The 21,806-nt window shown below is 35.8% G+C and overlaps 2 protein-coding genes across 9 annotated transcripts in view; one reads left to right on the forward strand and one right to left on the reverse strand.

Moving 5' to 3' along the window:
• Positions 1–21,806, reverse strand: part of LOC124543739 (syntaxin-binding protein 5) — a 283,002-nt gene that overhangs the window by 64,851 nt on the left and 196,345 nt on the right. The window lies entirely within an intron of this gene.
• On the forward strand, positions 18–3,490 carry LOC124543740 (basic juvenile hormone-suppressible protein 1-like). The gene is made up of 5 exons (XM_047122027.1): positions 18–155; positions 631–764; positions 874–1,707; positions 1,926–2,086; positions 2,406–3,490. The coding sequence occupies exons 1-5, from the start codon at positions 62–64 to the stop codon at positions 3,430–3,432; spliced, it is 2,250 nt and encodes a 749-aa protein (XP_046977983.1). The 5' UTR covers positions 18–61; the 3' UTR covers positions 3,433–3,490.

The following is a 21,806-nucleotide window of genomic DNA, read 5'->3' on the forward strand; positions in this document are numbered from 1 at the left end:
AAACGCGTTTCGGGGTTTGTTCGACACACTCATCAGAAGTTCGGGTAGTGAGCTGGTCATCATGAAGATTGTGATACTAGCGGCGATCCTCGCCGTGTCATCGGCAACCGTCATCAAGGATGACCACACCTTCTTCATTGGAAAGGATACGTTGAGTAAGTGAATTTAATATTACAAAAAATAGAAAATTTGATGTTTTCTCAAAACGATAAAAATGTAATGTATATATGTTAAAATGTGTAGTATTCTGGCAATCTACTTTTTATGGTATACGGACAAACAAATGGTTGATCTGATGGTAAGTCGTTACGAAAACCCATAAACATTGGCGCAGTAAAAATATCAACCAATCTTAACATCTTCAATGCACCACCAACTCTGGGACTAAGTTATTTCCCTTGCACCTATAATTACACTGGCTCACATATCCTTCAAATTAAAATACAACAATGCAAAGTGTTACTGCTTGGCGATGGAATATATGTTAAGTGGATGGTACCCATCAAGACGCGATTACACAAAGCCCTATCACTAAGTAAATCGATATATTTTAAAAATTTCACGGATTAAAATACATGAACGAAAAGTTTAATTCTACAGGACCATATATTATTTATTTTCTTTTTGCAGCAAATGTCGACATTAAGACCAAGGAAATCCTGTGCATGAAACTTTTGAACTACATCCTGCAGCCAACCGTCTACGATGACATCAGGGAAGTGGCCAGAGAGTGGGTCTTGGAAGAGAACTTCGACAAATACTTGGTAATACAACAAAACTATTTATAATATATTGAAGAGTTTCCTTTTTTGAAATTTACACGAAAATGAAGTAAATATGAAATACAAACTAAATTTAATTTTTGATTTTCAGAAAGTCGATGTTGTGAAGAAGTTCATCGAACACTACAAAATGGACTTCTTGCCTCGTGGCGAAGTGTTCGTGCACAGCAATGAAAGGCAGATGGACCAGGCCATTATGGTCTTCCGTATTCTGTACTTCGCAAAGGACTTCGACACCTTCATCAGGACCGCTTGCTTCCTTCGTGAGCGCATCAACGGCGGCATGTTCGTGTACGCCTTCACCTGCGCCGTGTTCCACAGAGAAGACTGCCGCGGTGTAGTTCTTCCAGCTCCCTACGAAATCTATCCTTACTTCTTTGTCGATGGCCACATCATCAACAAGGCTTTCATGATGAAAATGACTAAAGCGGCCACCGACCCCGTGCTGTTCGATTACTATGGTATCAAGGTAACCGACAAGAACCTTGTCGTCATCGACTGGCGCAAGGGAGTCCGTCACGTATTGAGCGAAAGCGACCGTATGTCCTACTTCACCGAAGACATTGACCTTAACAGCTACTACTACTACCTGCACATGTACTACCCATACTGGATGACCGACGATGTTTACGGTTTGAACAAGGAGCGTCGCGGTGAAGTCACCATGTACAGCAACCAGCAACTCCTTGCGAGATACAGACTGGAACGTCTGGCTCACGACATGTGCGACATCAAGATGCTCAACTGGAACGAACCCCTGAAGACCGGCTACTGGCCCAAGATTCGCCTTCACACCGGAGATGAGATGCCCGTCCGACGCAGCAACGTACTCCTCATTAACAAATACAACTTGAGAGAGAAACTCTACGTCGATGACATCGAGAAGATCATCCGCGAAGGTATCTTCAAGGGTCGTATTGAGCGCGTAAGTATCTTTGAATTTCAATATTTAATCACTAATATAATTCTTTGTCATGTTATGTCAAGAAGATATAGCATTATGTTACTTTAGAACCGTTTATTACAGTTTTAATAAGTAACGGATAAATAATAACAATAATTTAACAGACCTTGAAATAATTAAATAGTAATTAATAAATGTAATCACAGCAGAGTAGTATTCAATTTATTTATGCTTTTCAGCGTGATGGAACCATCATCAACTTGAAGAAGACCGAAGACTTCGAATACCTCGCTAGGATGCTCCTCGGTGGTTTGGGAATTGTGAACGACGACGCCAAGGTTATTCACGTCGTGCATTTGTTCAGGAAGATTCTGTCTTATGGAAACTACAACTTGGAGAAGTGAGTTTATTAATCATGTTTATATTATAACTCATTTAGATTGGCACAGAAGTAAATGCTACTTGATGGTGATTGTTCACCTTAACCCATAGATACTGACACCGTATGAAATATAAATAATGAGTAGATGGTACGACTCCAGATTGGTCTATACAAAATTTATAAGCGATAAAAATATTCAAACATAAATCTTTTTCTAATACGTCTCAAAATATATTAATGTTAGAATAAAAAAATTACTTGGTCACTCAAAACTCAATAGAAGGTTGATTTTTTTTTAATATAACGTCACAAATATTAAATGCAATGCCATCCACAGGTACACTTACGTCCCAACCGCATTGGACATGTACACGACTTGCCTGCGTGACCCTCTGTTCTGGATGGTCATGAAGCGCATCACTGAAAACGCTGTACTATTCAAGAAGTACTTGCCCAAATACACAAAGGAAGAGCTCAGCTTCGACGGAGTGAAAGTCGAACACATTACCACCGACAAGCTGGTCACCTTCATGGACGAATACGACTTGGACATGACCAACGCCTTATACCTCGATGAGACCGAGATGCACAAGAAGAAGTCTGATATGACCTACGTAGCGCGCATGCGTCGCCTCAACAACCACCCATTCAAGGTCACCATTGACGTCGTCTCTGAGAAGGCGGTCGATGCCGTGGTGCGCGTGTTCATCGGACCTAAATACGACTGCATGGGCCGCTTATTGAACTTCAACGACAAGCGCCTCGATATGGTAGAAATCGACAGCTTCTTGTACAAACTCGAAACCGGCAAGAACACCATTGTTCGCAACTCCCTCGAAATGCACAACGTGATCGGTGACAGGCCTTGGACTCGCCGCTTCATGGACTACACCAAAGACACCACAGGAAACTTTGACCGCGTCGTCGACAGCTACTGGTACAAGCAACGCCTTGGCTTCTCCCACAGACTGCTCCTTCCTCTGGGTCGTCGTGGAGGACTTCCTCTTCAGCTCTTCGTCATCGTCACCCCCGTTCGTACTGGCCTCGTTCTACCCACCATCGACATGACAATCATGAAGGAACGTCATGCTTGCCGCTTCTCCGTCTGCTTCGACACCATGCCTCTCGGCTTCCCCTTCGACAGGGAAATCGACGTAACCAACTTCTACAACAGCAACATCAAATTCATCGACATCCTCGTCTACAGAAAAGACATGGGTATCTCCAACACCGTCAAGGACATCGACATGTCCGAGATGGTGCTGAAACGTGACGACCTCACCTACTTGGACTCGGACATGTTCGTCAGATGGTCTTACAAGGACGTCATGATGATGAGTACGGATAAGATGATGAGACTGTAAGCGATGTTAACGTAATACCATAATATGTAATATATTAAAATAAATAGCATCAAATCTATTCTTTGTTTTTCTTTAACATTATATACTTTTATATTTTGTACAAGCGATACGGGCTATACGCAACAAACGAATATTTGTCGCACACTTAAGACAAGACATATATTATGGAACATTTTGGTACGACGAGTGCTTTGGTCTTTCAACCTTGAAAGTCCCCTCTTAAATAATTCCTCTTTGATATTTTCAACTCCGTTAGTTTGTTAAAATAAATAGAGTGCAAGTTAATAATATCACAAGTGATTTCCAATTAAAACTCTTAAATGATGAATATCATAAAGTTTTGAAAGTAGTACATTTTTTAATTCATAATTTATTGATGACAAAAATTACTTCACTGGCAATTTGAGAGGAGCTTCGCCTGATATTAAAATGGATGTTTATTTTCATTCGAACGTAACTTTTAAATTCCTGCAGTAAGCGGTCGTTATTGCTTGGAGTTGCGAATGTTTGGAATATCGATGTCTGTTGGAAATTTTAATTACGTTGTGCTACCGTTGCTCTGATATAGACGCCCAACTGTGATTAAACTATTCTCTTGGGAATTCAAACAGAGAATTGTTTTATTAGTATCTTCTTTGAAAAATAAAAGGAGAATAAAAATTAAAAGTTTGGAATTGACCACTGTAATTTAATAATAGGAATAACGAAGAATCAATTAAATTGTAACGAATAATATTCTTGTTAAAGTCGGCATTTTTGAGCTTAGAATTTTTTCATTCTATCCTACTTCAATTCGACCTTTTAACTGTATTATTATATACTTATTCTAAACTAAACATTGAAAATAACACTTGAATATTTTTAAAGTTTATGAATTTACTATTGAGATATTATCATGATTTATTACGAACGTCAAGCTAATTTGAGCATCATCTGAATTATTAGTATCTTGTATTAAACAAAAGGCATTTGAATTAAAATATTTGCACGGTCGTAAAAACAAAACGTGATGTTTGTTCATTGAATACGAGTTTAAGATAACACTTTGATCTGACGTTTTAACCACATATCATTACTCTCGTTACATTGTTCGCAACGTAATGCTTTGGCTGTTCATTTCGAGCGATTACACTTTCGTTTAGCTTTGTAATGAAACGTTTTATCTTGCAAAAGTACACACGCAGGTAGAGACCGGCCGATCTTATTTATTAAATATTATGGACATAACAACAACACAAGATATACTTCACCACTCGTAGGTATCGAACTTGACCCTTTATCTTACCATCATTACCTTACCACCATACCATGGTATATTTTTGCCAACGAAAATTATATAGTTGGCTTACCGTTCAATGAAAACGTAAAAATCAATCAAAATAGTAGACTAATTGTGTTTTTTTTTGTTTTAGTACTTGTTTGTGACTTTCAAAGAAATTCGCTATGTCAATAGAAATACATTAAAAGAACACAAACAGCTCTCAGAATATTCGAGAGACTATAAATATAATCCAATTTGACACAAATCGCGCACATACTTTTAGTTGTAATAACTGTATGTAATATAAGTGTGTTGACATCACTTAGAACGCAAAAAATCGTAAATATTTCGGAGCGAGGACAACTTAAATATAGTCCTTTGTTATACCGTGCGGTATCCATCACGTCGCCCGCGCCGCCTAGATATAGTCCTGAGAACTCTTTGTCACGCTTCAGGTTACGGAGGAAAGTGAACAGCTTTTATTACAAATCGCTGGATTCAGGTACAGGTATTGTTGGATATATTCGTGAATACTTCACGTTTCCTATTGTTATTTGACGTTCGAGACGTTTTAACGAATCCCTTTGAATATCCAGACGACGTTTTATGTGGAAAGATTATGATACAGCTTCAGGCTCGATTATTGGGTCCCGATATTGTGTACGCGAAAATAATATCGGCGTTGTAATAGAACGAAAATGCTTTGTTGAAAAACATTTTATTCTATTCCGTCACAAGTATTGACTTAAATATATTTTATTGAGTGGAATGTTATGAGCACTTTTGAATTATATTATATTATGATATAATTTCTCTTTTATCATCAATCATGGACTTCATACACAATGAAGTTGATGTGTTGCCAACGTAAATATTGTTTAATAATAACAGAAAACATAGAAAAATGGAGTAGGTTAGTAACAGAATGGTATGCGAGGGATTGAAAAAGAAGTAGAGGCAGACAATTGTGTTAAACGGAATAAGCAATCGTAATTTGTTTATATTGTTCTACAGGACCAGAAAGACATAACTTTAATCATCCTACTCATACATATTATAAATGCGAAAGTTTGTGATCATGTACGTATGTATGTTTGCTACTCTTTCACGAAAAGATTACTGTACGGATTTTATTGAAATTTTACAGTAATATAGGTTAATAGCAGAGTAACAGATATGCTACAATTTATAACGATTTAATGTAATTTGGTCATAATATAAGGATCAAGGTTAAAAAAGAGTAACTACTGAGTTTCTTGCCGGTTCTTCTTGGTAGAATCTACTTTCCGAACCGGTGGTAGCTTCAATTAATTGTAAAATGACGATTCAAATGTGCTTGTAAAAGCCTACTCGAATAAAGTTTATATTGATTTGATTTATTAAGTACCCGTGCGAAGCCGGGGCGTATCGCTAGTATAATATAAATCAACACACAGTATTGTTTGTGTAAGTAACTAATCATTTATTTAAAACGCAAAGCGGAAACTTTATATAAAACACAGACAGCGTTCACTTTTAATCAAGTAAAGAAGTGATGAATGTGTTCTACGGAGTGTAGTCACGTCACGAGGCATGTACCGTGACAACAGTGCATCAATCACGCTGGAGCGTGTTCCTATCCGCGCACAGGGCAGCCTTAGGTACTAATATCGACTTACTAGCCAGCTCCAGTAACCGCGGTCACAAATAAGGCTTTTGTGTGATATTTCTTGAAATAGAACCCAATGAAAAGCTTCCAACTCCGAAACGACAACAAAGGCGAACGAATACGTGCAAAACATATGCTTTTGAACTGACCCTAATTCAATAAATAAGAAAAATATTTATGATTGATATTTTATTACTCTAACATTAACTTTTAAATCTATTATAACATTATAAAAGTCTATCTAACTTTTGCGCTATTTGATCGAATTTGGTATAATGTATTAACCAAACTTGTACTTACTCCAGAACCTTGAAATTCCCTATCTTATTCAACCAAAGCCGCGGGCTAAAACTAGTATTGTATAAATCATGACCCGTTTAAAAAATACATATATCCATTGAATAAAATATATTTATAGACACGCTCATATTAATTACACAAATAATTTGTAGCAATTATTCAATACTATGCAGTGTTGTTGATTACCACCAAAAAGTTTGTGTCAACCAGCTCAATGGTTTAATGGTACTGGGTTCAAATTCAATAACAATGTTAAGACAACAAGGTTTTATTGAGTTATAGGTGGTTTGAGGGCGTGATGATGTGAACCACGATTACTATTTCTCACGGTGCCAAGGTTGTCGTATTGCTATTCTTTTTTCATTTCATTAATATTACAAATATGATATATCAAGTTAACAAGAAGCTTTTCGATTGAATAAGTTTGCAATGTGAAGTTGCAGCGAGTAATCGATCAGTCAACGGTTACTCACGCAACAGGCGCCCTCGAACTGCGGAGGTAATATCTTATGAACACCTCACAATCACTTATACTTGGGAGGTACTTAAATGTGATACATTTAATAGTCAAGTATGTTTAATATTGTTTAAACTTTTGTTGGCTAGTTGCTATTCTAAAAGTCGAGTCGAGTCGCTCGAAACAAATAATTTTAAAGTATTTTACAATGCATAACTTAAATTGCTATCATTAAATGAATGTTATAGTAGCAGTGAAAAAAATATTGCTACATATATTATTACTATTTAATTAATTTAAAAAAAACACACAAATAATTATGTTGAAGAAATTGTGTGAATTACATTACATAAGAGCATGCATATGACAACAACAACAACACCCTGTAAATGTCCCACACTCCCCCTCTCCTTTTGAGGAGAAGGTTTGGAACATGTTCCAATGCGGGTTGGTGGAATACACATGTGGCAGAATTTTTATTAAATTAGACACATACAGGTTTCCTCACAATCTTTTTCTTCACCGTCGGGCACGAGATGAATTATAAACACGAATTCTAATGAATATTCAGAGGTGCTTGGTTTGAACCCGTAGTCATCGGTTAAGATGCACACGTTCTAACCACTGGGCCATCTCGGCTCAAGCATGCATCCGTCGAATAAAATCAATCCGACAAGTAAGCAAGTGTTGTTTTACAAGAATTGTCTGCAAGTAAGCTAGTTGGGAGTCCTATAAACTTATCACACTCGTAGACGTACCTTTTTTATCGAAATAAGCACGAGAACAACAATTACCCAGCCATTTGACCCTAATTAAATACTTCCGCTGTTAGACAGAAAAGGCTTAGCCTATCTTGCCCTTGGCTGCCCGCCGTGGTATCTCTGATATTAAGCCTCTTAGTGTAATTACACTAGCGAGCTCGCCCTTAATATCGGAACGCAATAATATACACGCGGTATGAAAGCTCAACATACCGGGACCAGACCTGCCCGCCTATTAAATATTATACAGTAATATCCCATTCTGGAGCGAAGAATTTCCTGTCTTGTCAAAATACTAAGTTGGAATTTGATATAAATATACTTATTGATAAGTATTAAATAGTGGTTGGCTTTTTGGTATGGTCGTCAGGGTAAATTAAAAAATATATCTCACTGGGTTTCTTACGTCGGTTCCTTCTCAGGTCTGAGTTGTTGAATTCCGAACCGGTGATACATTCTTGGCTACCAATAAGCAACATTAACACTTAGGTAAGACTTTCTTCCCACACATTCTACCGTAAAACAATAGCTATTATTATTGCAGGTTATTTGTTCCGGTGTGACGAGTAGCAGAAGGGATAATATCTTAGTTGCCACAGCATTGGCGACCACTTACCATCAGGTATTTGCCAGTTCACTGGCATTAAAAATATGTATATGTTCGAACTAGATTCGTTACCAAGTACGAGATAACAATCCAAATACAAATTAACACTACAATGCAGTATTAAAAAGTAATGCAAAAGTATTATTAATACATATGTAAGTAGTTATACCTCCTTGTAAGGCGACTATGTTAAAGTCGTGTTCATAAAATCTATTTGGTTGAAGTGAAAAGCATTGGAAGCATCAATCACTTTCTGCTCCCGAGTCTCGACCGACGACGTTAACTTACTGCAACTTCATGTAACAACTTTAAACTGAAGTTCTTTTGAAAGTTTAGTCAACGTTTATTATGTGTCATTTAATGTATGTGTATGAGATAGTATGATTACTGATTGCGGATATCACAAAGTCATTTAAATTAAATAATTTACTTGGTAAATTTACATTTACATTGCATCTATTTTCGGAGATACATATCGTAATACTTTACGATTACACAATATGACGACCTCCACGGTCGAGTGGTGTGTACACCGGTTTTCTTGGGTACGCTACTCCGAGGTCCTGGGTTCGATTCTCAGCCGAGTCGAAGTAGATCATCATTAGTTTTCTTTGTTATCTTGGGTCTGGGTGTTTGTGGTACCGTCGTTACTTCTGATTTTCCATGACACAAGTGCTTTAGCTACTTACATTGGGGCCAGGGTAATAAATGTGATGTTTCCTCATATAAAAAAAAATATACTATATTCATATTCATTTAGTTTGCTGAGTTGTAAGAAAATGATTATACCAGTAACTTTGATAAATAAAGTATTTCTTGAACTATAAATATTATACAAATGGACTACGCTAAAGGTAAAGTACAAAGCGCACGAATCCTCGAATCGATTTCTCCAACTGTTCCCGAAAATTAAAAGTAAATAGAAATGAAATATAAATTTAAAACAACACACACTATTCCTTAATCGAAATAAAATAGCTTACTGTATTGTAATCGGAATTGAAAGTGTTTGATTAAAATTTCAGTTCAGTCGGTGAGTCGGATTGTTTTGAAATTCAGTTGCAAGGTTTAACCGGCACACGGAGCAGAGCAGAGCAGAGTAGAGCTATTAGAGCTGTAAGATCGAATCCAAATGCTGCAACACATGATCGTGATGTATCAGAGTGATAACCGACATTCAATATCATTCCATATTGCCTAATATTTTTACCTGATGTTAAGTGGTCACCACCACCCACAGGAATTAGCACTGTTAGAAGTATATACGTTTCCTTCATCCCATACATATATTATATACCGTTTCTCTGGAAACTAAGATGTCGTTTTCATTTTGGCGTTTTATATTTTTACTTGACTTCAGCCGATTTTTATTGGATTTCTTCACACTTGTCATTCCTCATACCAAGCATATCGCTCATAAAGGATCATGGTATACAAAAATATTTTGATTAAGGGTTATTAAACTTGGCTGTGAGTGTATGGAATATTCTCTATTTTCAATAACTGTTGTGGCTTACGTACAATATATTGAAAGTATATCATTTCGTAGTTATCGAATTTATTGGATTGAATCTCATTTAACTTTTATCAGGCTGCAATGGCGTGTTGTCGAACGATACACAGCGAAAATGACCACCATTTTGTAATGTGCAGGCCGTGTGTATCGAGTCGGAACACACATCGACGTAGGCAGGGGGATCGTTGTGGATTGCTTGCTGTTATTAGTTTCTTTGTTAAACATACTTTTTACAAATGTAAATAATCAATGGCGCAATTGAAATACCTATTTTATTTGGGTTACAGTGAAATATATCGGGAAATTTGAAGAAAATATAACGGTTAAACCTCAGTTGCACATTATTAGGTATTAAAAAGTAAATAGTATGAATTAATTACTGATATATCATTTATATTTTTTATATATCTCCTTAATGGAAGAGGAGGCCTTATCCCAGCAGTGGGAAATTTACAGGCAGTTACTTTACTGATATTTTTATAAAGTGAGTTGACAGAAAATTGTACCCATATAATGTTAATAATAATGTACGATCTTTTTCAATCAAAGATGTATAATGATATTAGGTGTGTGTGATTAGATATATTTACTAAGTTTAATTAGTATACATTAAATTTAACTAGTACAATTTATAAGTAATGTCTAAAAATTCAAACATGTTTCATATATTGTGTGTTAATGATTCGTAAATCACAATAGTGTAACGTATTCATGTATCTAAATCATCGCAGATACTTCAGACACTATGTTACATTTCAAAGTGATTTCTTTAAGCAATAATATTGTAGAAAGCAAACATTGCAAAAACAATAAATAAAGTACAGTTTTTATTGTAAGCAACAAAGCGATCGGAAATACAATCGGCTCTTGGTCTTCCTCAAATTCAATCGCCAGCCGCCCAGCGTTCGGAGCACGCCGAGGATGTAGTCATCCGATCGCTCCATCTACTTCTCTCATTTAGGTGGCCATTGTTTCAACAGAACACTCTGTATTTGTTAAAGATTGATTGAAAACAATTTTAACGTGAATCATTTCTATTCACCCCTTGGAGGGAGGGGGGGTATATGATCGTATACCGGCAAGGCGGAGGCATGACGCTCTCTTGTGCCGATATGCACTATTAATTTATGTATACTATACTATACACAATTAATTTACATTAATTTCAATAAAATGATAAGACGAATCTATAGTGCCCCTATGTGGCTAATTGAAGAAATTCCTCTGTGCTCCATACTTGTTGGTATTGTTATGAGTACGAGGAAATCAATCTTAATATATATAACTCAAAGGTGACTCATTAAATGACATAGTGATCTGTCAACGCACAGCCCAAACCACTGGACGAATCGGGATAAAATTTGGCATGCAGGTAGATTATGACGTAAGCATCAGCTTTGCAAGAATTTTGATCAATTCTATAAAGAGCCCACGAAAGTTGCACCAAAGGTGTGGTTTACAGAGAGCTCTGAAATTATCTTAATATTTTAAATTATTTATAACCAATTTCCACGGGAGCAAAGCCGCAGGCAACAGCTAGTGTAGTATATCTTTATTAGTTTTCTTTGATGAAAAAAATAATTAAGAATTAATTTACTATTTACATCTGAAAATAATTAGTTTCAGGGAAATTCGAACAGGGAACAACAAAACACGAAGTAATCTTTGTTTGAGAGACTTTTTCTTTGAAATAAGGAATTAATCGACAAAGCCTTTAATTGTTTGCGTCGACACAAAAGAGTTGAAAACATCTCGATAATTGTCGCTTTGAAACTTTATACGTCTTCGGATGGAGATCTAAGACGTTTCGAATTTAAAAATAAATACGACAAAGAAAATACGCGTTATATCTGTATATACATAAATATGTATAATTTTATATAATAGAAGTAAAATTAACATGAGGAAAGGGAGTGAGTCCCTTCACATTCTCCCTTACTCTCATAAAAAATATGTATCATATAATATACTTTATTCAAGTCAATTTTTACAAGCACTTATGAAAATGTTCTTTAAAACGGTAGTAAGTAAAACTACCAACGGTTCGAAATGCAGATTATGACAAATATTTTAGTAGTTACTCTTACTAAATTTTTGAATTACAAAGTTATGGTTAATACATACAGTTAGTTATGATATATACACATATAATATATTCTGCTTATGTAGCTGCTTATATAGCTAATACTTGTTGACTGCTAGTCAATAACCCCACACTTTTTATAATCTATATAATCTTCTATTGAATCATATGCTTCTTGTATTATATATACATTTTTTTACAGTTAATTTGAGTTTATTAATCGGAAAAATTAGAGTTCTATAATCCGGTAGGACGGCAAATCCGATGCGACCAGTGACTTGAGGCACACATACAACATGCGCAACGAGGCACGGGATCGTTTACACTTCCAAAGTTTTAACGGTATTGAATTTGAGACTATTATTGATTTCCTTATCGATTAAAAAAACCGAATTAGTTAGGGTCGACCTGTGGTTTGAACCCATCACCTATAGCCACTCGACTAACGAGGCCACTTTTCGAAGTATTCATGACGGAAAGAGGGAGCTATATAGTCTCATAAAAAAGAGGAGGACGAAGATATAATTTACTGTTCCGAGGCATTAGATACAAGATCGTCTTTGAGAACTTGTAATACCATCAAACACTTTATCAAAGTAAATTTCTATAAGTATTCGTGGGGAGAGTTTTGATCAAAACTTAACTTCAAAACCAGTTTATTATAGAGAACATTTAAGAGTTAATTTGAGAAAGTTTTCTTTGATTAATAATTAAGTTGGTAGAGCTTTGTGCAATCTGGGCACAACAGACGCAATATTCTAGTTGCAAAAGGTAATGGTTAATATCTTGTACAATTGCTATGAGCTGTGATGACGACTTGCCATCATGTGATTTATCATATTGCCTATGTATTTTACAAATTAATAATTACATTTTATATTATATATTTCATTTATAATAAGTAGTATTTATCTCTATTGATAAATGAGAAGGCGTTTTTGTTCAAACTGTAAAGCAGTAATTTCGATTTGCGATTATGACACAAAAAATATAAATTCTCGAGATTTTTTTCCATTTTTGTTTGATCGATGGTGTGGTCTATTACTATTATTGCTGTTTAGCTTAGATGATCTCGCACATAGTGTTTCTATGCTAATAATATCATTTATTATCTAGATTCTCATCTACCGTTGAGCACGAATTAGAGTACAAACAACAGCATTTGTGTTTGTATTTGTATATACCGGGTTCCCTTATTTAAACAAAATTATTATGATACTTATAACACACTAGTTACCGATCGTTTTTATATTACGAATTTAAGTAATTTTATACATTTTACAGCTTATATACTTACCAATTACTCCCCGTAGAGAATTCTATCATCGTAAACAAAACGAATCGTTCCTTGAATGTAGTAACCAAGCGATAAAATACAATATTTCAAAGGAAACACTCAAATGTTATCATGCAGGAAGGAATTTTTACTGAAAGAATAATATTAGGCTTTTATGAGGAGAGCGACATACTCAGATAAAAAGTTCAAGATGAGATGTGCGAAGTTTAGGCAATTCCCTAACAACAACAATTATGTCAACGTGTTTGAACGATATCATAATGTCAGGGAAACGCGATGGCATCTTTCCATAAAATTTCTTCATGTAACGCTTCTTTGTACGACATCTTTTGTTTTTTAAATTTTTGCCGCCAACGTCTGCATTTTATTATCTAAGGTGAGAATAACGCTGTAGCACAGTGAGGGAAAATTGCCTTCAAATCCAATGACATCTTTGTCAACATCAAAATATTCAAGTAGATATTATAAGATACCTGTAGATTCTTCAGAGAACGATTATTTGCTTGGTGGTAGGGCTACGGCTCATCATATATTCTAATGCGAAATAGCAAAACTTACAACAATAAGAGTCAGTCTCCTTTGAGAAGAAGGATTGGTGCTAATTCCGGCACACATGTAGCAGAATTTTGTTGAAATTAGACACATACAGGTTTCCTCGCGATGTTTTAATTTACCACCGAGCACGAGATGAATTATAAAAACAAATTAAGCCCATGAAAATTTAAACCCACATTAGTAGTGCACGCGTTCTAACCACTGGTCTATCAGCAATACTTAGCATTATTTTATTCTGATTTGAAGGGTGAGTGAGCCAGTATAACTTAAGGAACAAGGGACGTAAATTCTTATTTTCCAAAGTATACGTATGCTATAGCTATAAGTGTATTACGAAGTTTTAAGCCCAGGTGAACTCCTGTTGTTATTATTGTTTAATAGTGAAATTTCGAGCGAGCTAGTTCAAAACCGTCGAACATTAAATTGTAATTTTACGATAAAAGCAAACATTTTAGAGCCATATTCACGGCGCGCACAACAGAAAATCGCTTCCTAAAACATTTGCACTCTGTATTTAGCGCTGGAAAAGTTTAACGTCGGACTCGGCTTACGTGTAATTATATTTGCTGGAAAATAGGACAGGATGGTAAAAATTTGGTGCATTTTTTCGTAGACTCAATGCGGTGGGGCATGTGAAAACGAAACATTATCATAACGCATAGCACTGCCCTGAGATGGCCCAGTGGTTAGAACGCGTCCATCTTAACCGATGATTTCGGGTTCACACCCAGGCAAGCACCACTATATATATGAGCTTAATTTGGGTTTATAATTCATCTCGTGCTCAGCGGCGAAGGAAAATATCGCGAGGAAACACGTGTCTAATTTCATCGAAATTCTGCCACATGTGCTTTCCAACAACCCGCATTGGAACAGCGTGGTGGAATATGTTCCAAACCCTTAATGGCAAGGGAGGCCTTAGTCCAGCAGCGGGAAATTTACGGGCTGATACTTTACTTTAATTTTTTTTATAGCACTGTCCAATTTTAACATTACGCTGAGCTGAGATTTATATTAATTGCTTATTATCTGAAACACTAAAACGTGACGGCCTCCGTGCTCGAGTACTGTATACACCGGTTTATAAATACGCTCCAAAGTCCCAGCTTCGACTTCCGACCGAGTCCATGTGAAAATATATATATATATATTCTACGTTGTCTTGGGTCTGGTGTTTGTTGTACTGTCGCTACTTCTAATTTTCCATAACACAAGAGCTTTAGCTTCTTACATTGGGATCAGAGTATTGCATGTGATGTTGTTCAATATTTATTTATTTACTTATAATAAAATGTCTGTTTGAGATTAATAAGTGTCGATGATATTTCACCCACTACCTTAACAAATGACAGGTTAATATTGGGACGCCATATTTTCAGAGTCGGATTTAAAGGTCTGGAGGCCCTGGGCCACAAAGCAGTGGAGGCCCTAGACCAACAGGAGCGTGGAGATCCTAATAATTATATCATGGATTAATGGATTAGCTTAAGCTTTTTAATTTGAATCAGTAAGTATTTCTTGACTGGTATCGGTAACTTTTAAAATATTAAGTAGTAAGATTATTATAATTTGACTTTATCTATGTATTTGTTAACTCACTGAAAACTTTTGTGGCCCCCACTTATGTGGAGGCCCCAGGGCAGTTGCTCCGGTTGCCCTTCTCTAAATCCGACCCTGCATATTTTCCATTTCGACTCGCCTGCCGCAACGGCACACATCCGTCCTAGCTGTTCTCTACTCCTTTTGTATTCGTGTCATGGATTCTTTAGATATACCTCATTGTTATACAATAAATAAAACTAAAAATACATTTATTTTGCATTGGACCGCATCGTCATTTGGATGGGACTTGATCACGCTTAGCACAGATTTTAGTAAGATATCATTTTATTTTGGTTTACTGGTAAGTAGTGTAACGCATGTAAGTTTAGATGAGAAACCAAAGATGAATGACCTCTGATTTCTTTCAGCTTGAGCTCCTATATTGACCCAAGGTGACTTAAACGAGAGTAATCTTTACTGGAAGCATTCAAACGTTGAAATATGTTCCAATTTCACAGACAGACAGTAACAAATGATCTTTATCAATATTGTAAGTCGACGAATATTAATCGGGATATTTGGAGATGTACGTCAGCTCTAAGACCGCGGATTTGATGCTCAGATTACCAACGCATCTGCGGCTGATTTACGAGCCAAGCTGTAATTATGTTAAGTCAGTATACATTTATACAATTTATTTCGACTAATATAACTAAACTTTGCTCGGTGGTCTGTAAGAAAGCCTGGCGAATGTACCAATCCCTTGTCAATAAAATATACCAAACAACAATATTCATACTGTTTTCTACCAATCTGAAGGTTGAGTGAGCCAGTAATGATGTCGTTATAACATTAGACATAAAAGGACATCTTTTCTCCCACAGGTGGTGAAGCATTGGCGATATGTGGAGTGCCCATCACTATTGGTGGTGGTGACTGCTTGTAAACAATAGTCTATTCACACGTATATAAGAAATAAATACAAAAAATGGAAACAATTTTACAAGTACTTCAATCGTCAATTAACAAAATTGGATATATTACTGAGTCGGAGTGTAGATTAGGGAGGAAGGCAAGGCCTTATTCTTAACATTAAGACTAAGCCCTTGCCTTCCTTCTTAATAGAATTACATACACACATCGCAATTGGATACGATAATGTGAGCTCGTATATCCCACATAAAAGTCAACGCATAACAAATCTGAGGGTTTTCTAATCATAGCCAACCAAAGAATCATCAAACCTTCATCATATACGGAGTAGGGTTTGAGAATACATAACAAACATACACAGTGATTTTGATTTATAAGACAATAATAATTTAATATTTGAATAATATAACTTGTTTTGTTTGGAAATAATTAGCAAAAATGCTGTATTCGCTCTTTGTGGAAATTTATTTTGGCGGTAGCGGAGATACGTTAGCAAGCTCAAACTCTCATAAACAAAATTTTTAATTTACTGAGAATTTAATTTCAAAGTTAAACATAAGTATTACGCTTTATTATAAAACGTTTCTTATAAGGAGAAGTTTAACTTCTATTACGTCTTCAATCTATTATCGCATTGACACTTCAATCGAAATAGAAAGATCTCAAACCAAAATGGATTATACATATTTAATCAAATGTTTAAATTCAATTTTCAATGTGGAAAGGAGTTTCACTTTAAACCACTTAAGGTAAAATTCTATTTAAAAGTTCAGTATAAAAGAAAACGGGAAAAAGAATAAAAAATATATTCGAGAATCGTGAGCGAAGGTTTCCTCGGAACAAATGTAATGTCAGGAGTGAGCGTTCCGGGGTGAAATAAAGTTAGTTTTTTACAATCTATGTTCTTAGAAATAATGTTTGTGTAGAAAACCGGAGTAGCGTAAAGAAACATGAAGTAATTGTTTATGAAGTTATGACGTCGAGCCCGTTTACTCTGTAAACCTTAAATGATTGACTGACTGACTGATCGCCGAACTAAACTAACCAAACCTAAAATATTAAACTTCGTCCAGGATTTCGGTGAATAGGAACGTTTTATTGAGGAGACGCCCACTGAGGAAGGAATTTTGGAAATTCTACCCCTAAGAGTGTGAAATAGGGGTTAAAAATTTGTATGGAAATCCGTTATTTTTTTAAGTAAGAAACATGAAACAGAATTTTTGGGATACTGGTTATAATGAGTAGATACATATTTAAGTGTTCCTGTATATTCTACCCTTTTTTTTTCCTGTATATTATTTCCCTTAGGGAAATAATAAATAAATATGTTATACACGGGGGTCTTAAATTGAGTAATATTTTAAGTTAATCTGTAAATAAATTAAACTTCCACGCGGGCAAAGCAGTGGGCAATTGTTAGTATTGTACATTATGATAAAGTTCTAACACTCGTACCATTATACTCGCCTGTTGTGGGGGGGCAAAGCGTCCCGTTAGCACGTTGTCCAAGGGATAACAACATTTGTGCTACTAGCTGAATGTTAAAAGCTACTTGATCGGGTACATTTCGTACGTAAACCAATTTCGTACATGCCTGGATGTGTACCGTTAGGTTATGCAGGATCACTTATTCTCTAACATAATCAGCGTTAGGGGTAACAAGTCCTGGACTTGCTCAGAATGCACATATCTGAGCTGTCCGAGCTAGCATAAATCTTCAATAGAGTTTAAAAGTAAAAACTAATGTAACAGCCTGGTAAATTTCCCACTACTGAGCTAAGGCCTCCTCTCCCATTAAGAAGAGGGTTTTGAACATATTCCATCACGCTGTTCCAATGCGGGTTGGTGGAATGCACATGTGGCAGAATTTCGATGAAATTAGACACATGCAGGTTTCCTCACGGCGTTTTCCTTCACCGCTGAACACGAGATGAATTATAAACACAAATTAAGCACATATAAATAGTGGTGCTTGCCTGGGTTTGAACCCGAAATCATCGGTTAAGATGCACGCGTTCTAACCACTGAGCCATCTCAGCTAATAGAGTTTTATTTATGGTAAAAAAATCACACAACTCGATTGATTGAACTTAATTTCCCTTACATCCATAAATAAGGTAAAATGTACGATTACTGTTCCTGAGATTCTGGATTACGATACAAACGTACGAAAAATATTATTTTCTTTTGTAAAGTTGCTACAATATTTTTCTCGCCGGCTTTATTTCAAGTTATTCTTGGCCGTCATTTTGTCCCGGGCGATTTTTCACGGCTAACTGTCCGAGAACAAAAGGTTTGTCGACAGACATTTATCCTTCTCGCTTACATATGTAATGTATTAAATAAAAGCCCTTTTCGAAACGTCACGGGTCATATCTCACACACACACGTGTCTACACTCACACAGGTAAAGCTGAAGTGTGTGACAAATTAGATTTTAAAATTACATGTAAATATTTGCGAAAACTTTAACATATACAAACATGCAATCAGCAATGCAAACGTGACTTTGTGTATCTCAACATAATACAAAACTAAGTCGCTTCCAGCCGTCGTAACGCTTATATCTTTTAAGCAACGTTACGTTTGATATAAATCGAGATCCAAATTGATGGGGCATATGTATAACACATGCATATTTCTTTTTTTTAATTTGTTCTTCAAAAAATTGTACATACATAGATACATAGGATACCCGTGAGAAGGCGAGACGAATGATCATTTGTTTATATTTACACTTTCACAACTAACTACACCAGTTGTCATAAAATTTTGCATCAAATTGTACACGTTCAGAGGTACCGACGGGACACAGCGACAATAAATTCTCTCACAAGCGGAGGTAAGCTAGTTATTTATAAGGTCAATCCGTGTTGTAATATAAAAATAATAACTTTGATGTTCTCAACGAACCGGGCTGTGTAAGCGGTCGTGTCACGTGACTGCGAGCTTGCGTGACTAAGGCTGACTCGTAGCGACGTAGCAAGTAATCGTAGTTTGTTATAAATTTCAATTGAAATCTATCACAAAAGTATTAAACAATAACTTTTTTATATTGAAAGTAAATAAACAAAACATGGATCACGTTATCGCTTCACTTCGTATTAGTTAGTGATATATAAGTTACATTAATCACTGTAAATTGACAGTAAAATAGCGTTTTACATAAATAATAGTAGGTAGTTCTAATAGATAGGTAGGCCTGCGAAACTTAGCGTTTTTATTTCACCTATTTTGTAGGAATTTCGACACTTATGATAGATTTTTTTCTTCTTTTAATTCCAGTGTAATCTGTAAATCATCTGCGTTTGTCACCAATATGTTGAAATTTTATTCAAAATACATTTAAAATTTAAGTTAGAATTGGAGTTTGTCGTAACAATTTACTTTAATTTTGTTCATGTTTTTCATAACGTTTTCGTTCTCTGAATTAATTATTTTCAAGAATCAAGAATCTTTATTTTTGTTTGACCTCTTTAAAATGAGACCATAACCGACTTTTTCTGTGCAGCTTTTTGTCAAACCGATTTTTGTCCCAGTGATAATGGGACCGTCCCATAATCGGATAGATCGACAAAAATCGGTTTACGTCATTATTATTTAATTTGAGGACCTCCGTGGTCGAGTGGTGTGCACACCAGTTTAAATGGTACGCCACTCAGAGGTCCTGGATTCGATTCCCGGCTGGGTCGATGTAGATTATCATTAGTTTTCTATGCTGTCTTGGGTCTGGGTGATTCTGGTACCGTCGATACTTCTGATTTTCCATAACACAAGTTCTTTAGCTACTTACATTGGAATCAGACTAATTTATGTGATGTTGTCTCATATTTAAAAAAAATATTAAAGGAAGAAACATTATGTCGCCTTACCATGGAAACATAGGAATGCCCATGCCAATGCCAATGAAAGAAATTGAAAACAAGCTAACAGATAAAATAGATACGCACACCTAATAACACTCAGCTATTTTAGCCGTAAAGGGTATTCAATGTTGGGCGGGAACCGGGAGAGTTAACAGGAGAAACCGAGATAACGTAGATACTCGATTTGTTAGTTATATGAGTTTTCTCCTTTTAGTGTTGATGAGAGTCACGGCGCTACAGAATTATCAATAATATGATGGTATTAAAATATAACTCAATACGTTTGGTCATTAATTTGTGACTTCAAATTATATTTAGTTAATTTTTACAGTAATGAACTTATAAAACATACATATGTATTAATTACTAGCTAGGCGAGGTTACACACGAGTACAATAAGGGCTTATATACCAAATAATTCTCATTTTTTCCGGCAAGGAAAGTTAAAACATGTATAAATACAAACATATAAACATATTTCTTAAATCACTGTATATTGATGAATATCACATTAAAATATATTGCGTAGTTTAAAAGATCTACGCGTAAAGACGGCGGTATGCGACGCTTTTTTATACGACACAGATACGACACACGTGATTTATCGCTATTTATTAGAATAATAGCCACTCGTAAATAAACCACTGCTAAAGGCATACTTTTCATTTAAGGAAGAGGCTTTGAGATTATTTCAGAGTCGCTTAGTGCGAATTGGTGGATAACTTGGTTTATCTGAGACATGAAAATTTACGATTTTTTTCCAGTGCATTTGTTATAAAAAACCAAATAGATGAGAGCCGAGATGGCCCAGTGGTTAGAACGCGTGCATCTTAATCGATGATTCCGGGTTCTAGCCCAGGCAAGTACCACTGAATATCATGTGCTTAATTTGTGTTTATAATTCATCTCGTGCTCGGCGGTGAAGGAAAATATCGTGAAGAAACTTACATTTGTCTAATAGAAATTCTGCCACATGTGTATTCCACACGTGGCAGAATGGTGGTGGAAAATGTTCCAAACCTCAAAGGAAGATGAGGCCTTAGCCCAGCAGTGGGAAATTAAATAGATGAACTCTTCAAAATCATGGTTTCACTAGCAGTCACCATAGAGGTTTGAAAAAGATGGCTCCTAAGAAGCCAGACCGCACGAAGCTGATCAATACAGCATATGAAACTTGTAAAACGCACTATTTATTAAGCCAAGGCGAATGTGATTGTATTTTATAATGTCATGACGTTTGAATACGTAATAAAATTCTTTTATACGTTAATCCCGACACATAATTTACGCGCCATTAACCTCTGGTGCCGTCATTTTCTCGTTCCGAATACATAGCAATGTTGAGTATATATTTTAGATTACGATATCAAGTAATGAGGTGCGAAGATAAATCTGTATTATTCTTCTTCTTACTTAATTTATTTTGGAATGTAGATGCAGAGTGATTCTACAACTCTATGGAAAGGCATAGGATCAAGTAGGTCGGACATAGCTTGATCGTCGATATCTCCAGAGACTCTGCTTTGAATATGGTCAAATGGGAGAAGC

Source organism: Vanessa cardui, chromosome 3 (genome assembly GCF_905220365.1).
Source record: "Vanessa cardui chromosome 3, ilVanCard2.1, whole genome shotgun sequence".
NCBI lineage: Eukaryota > Metazoa > Arthropoda > Insecta > Lepidoptera > Nymphalidae > Vanessa > Vanessa cardui.

Coding starts and splice junctions, on each gene's coding strand:
- LOC124543740 (XM_047122027.1), top strand. CDS start 62: ATGAAGATTGTGATACTAGCGGCGATCCTCGCCGTGTCATCGGCAACC. Junction 156..630: donor CATTGGAAAGGATACGTTGA/GTAAGTGAATTT, acceptor TTCTTTTTGCAG/CAAATGTCGACATTAAGACC. Junction 765..873: donor AGAACTTCGACAAATACTTG/GTAATACAACAA, acceptor TTTGATTTTCAG/AAAGTCGATGTTGTGAAGAA.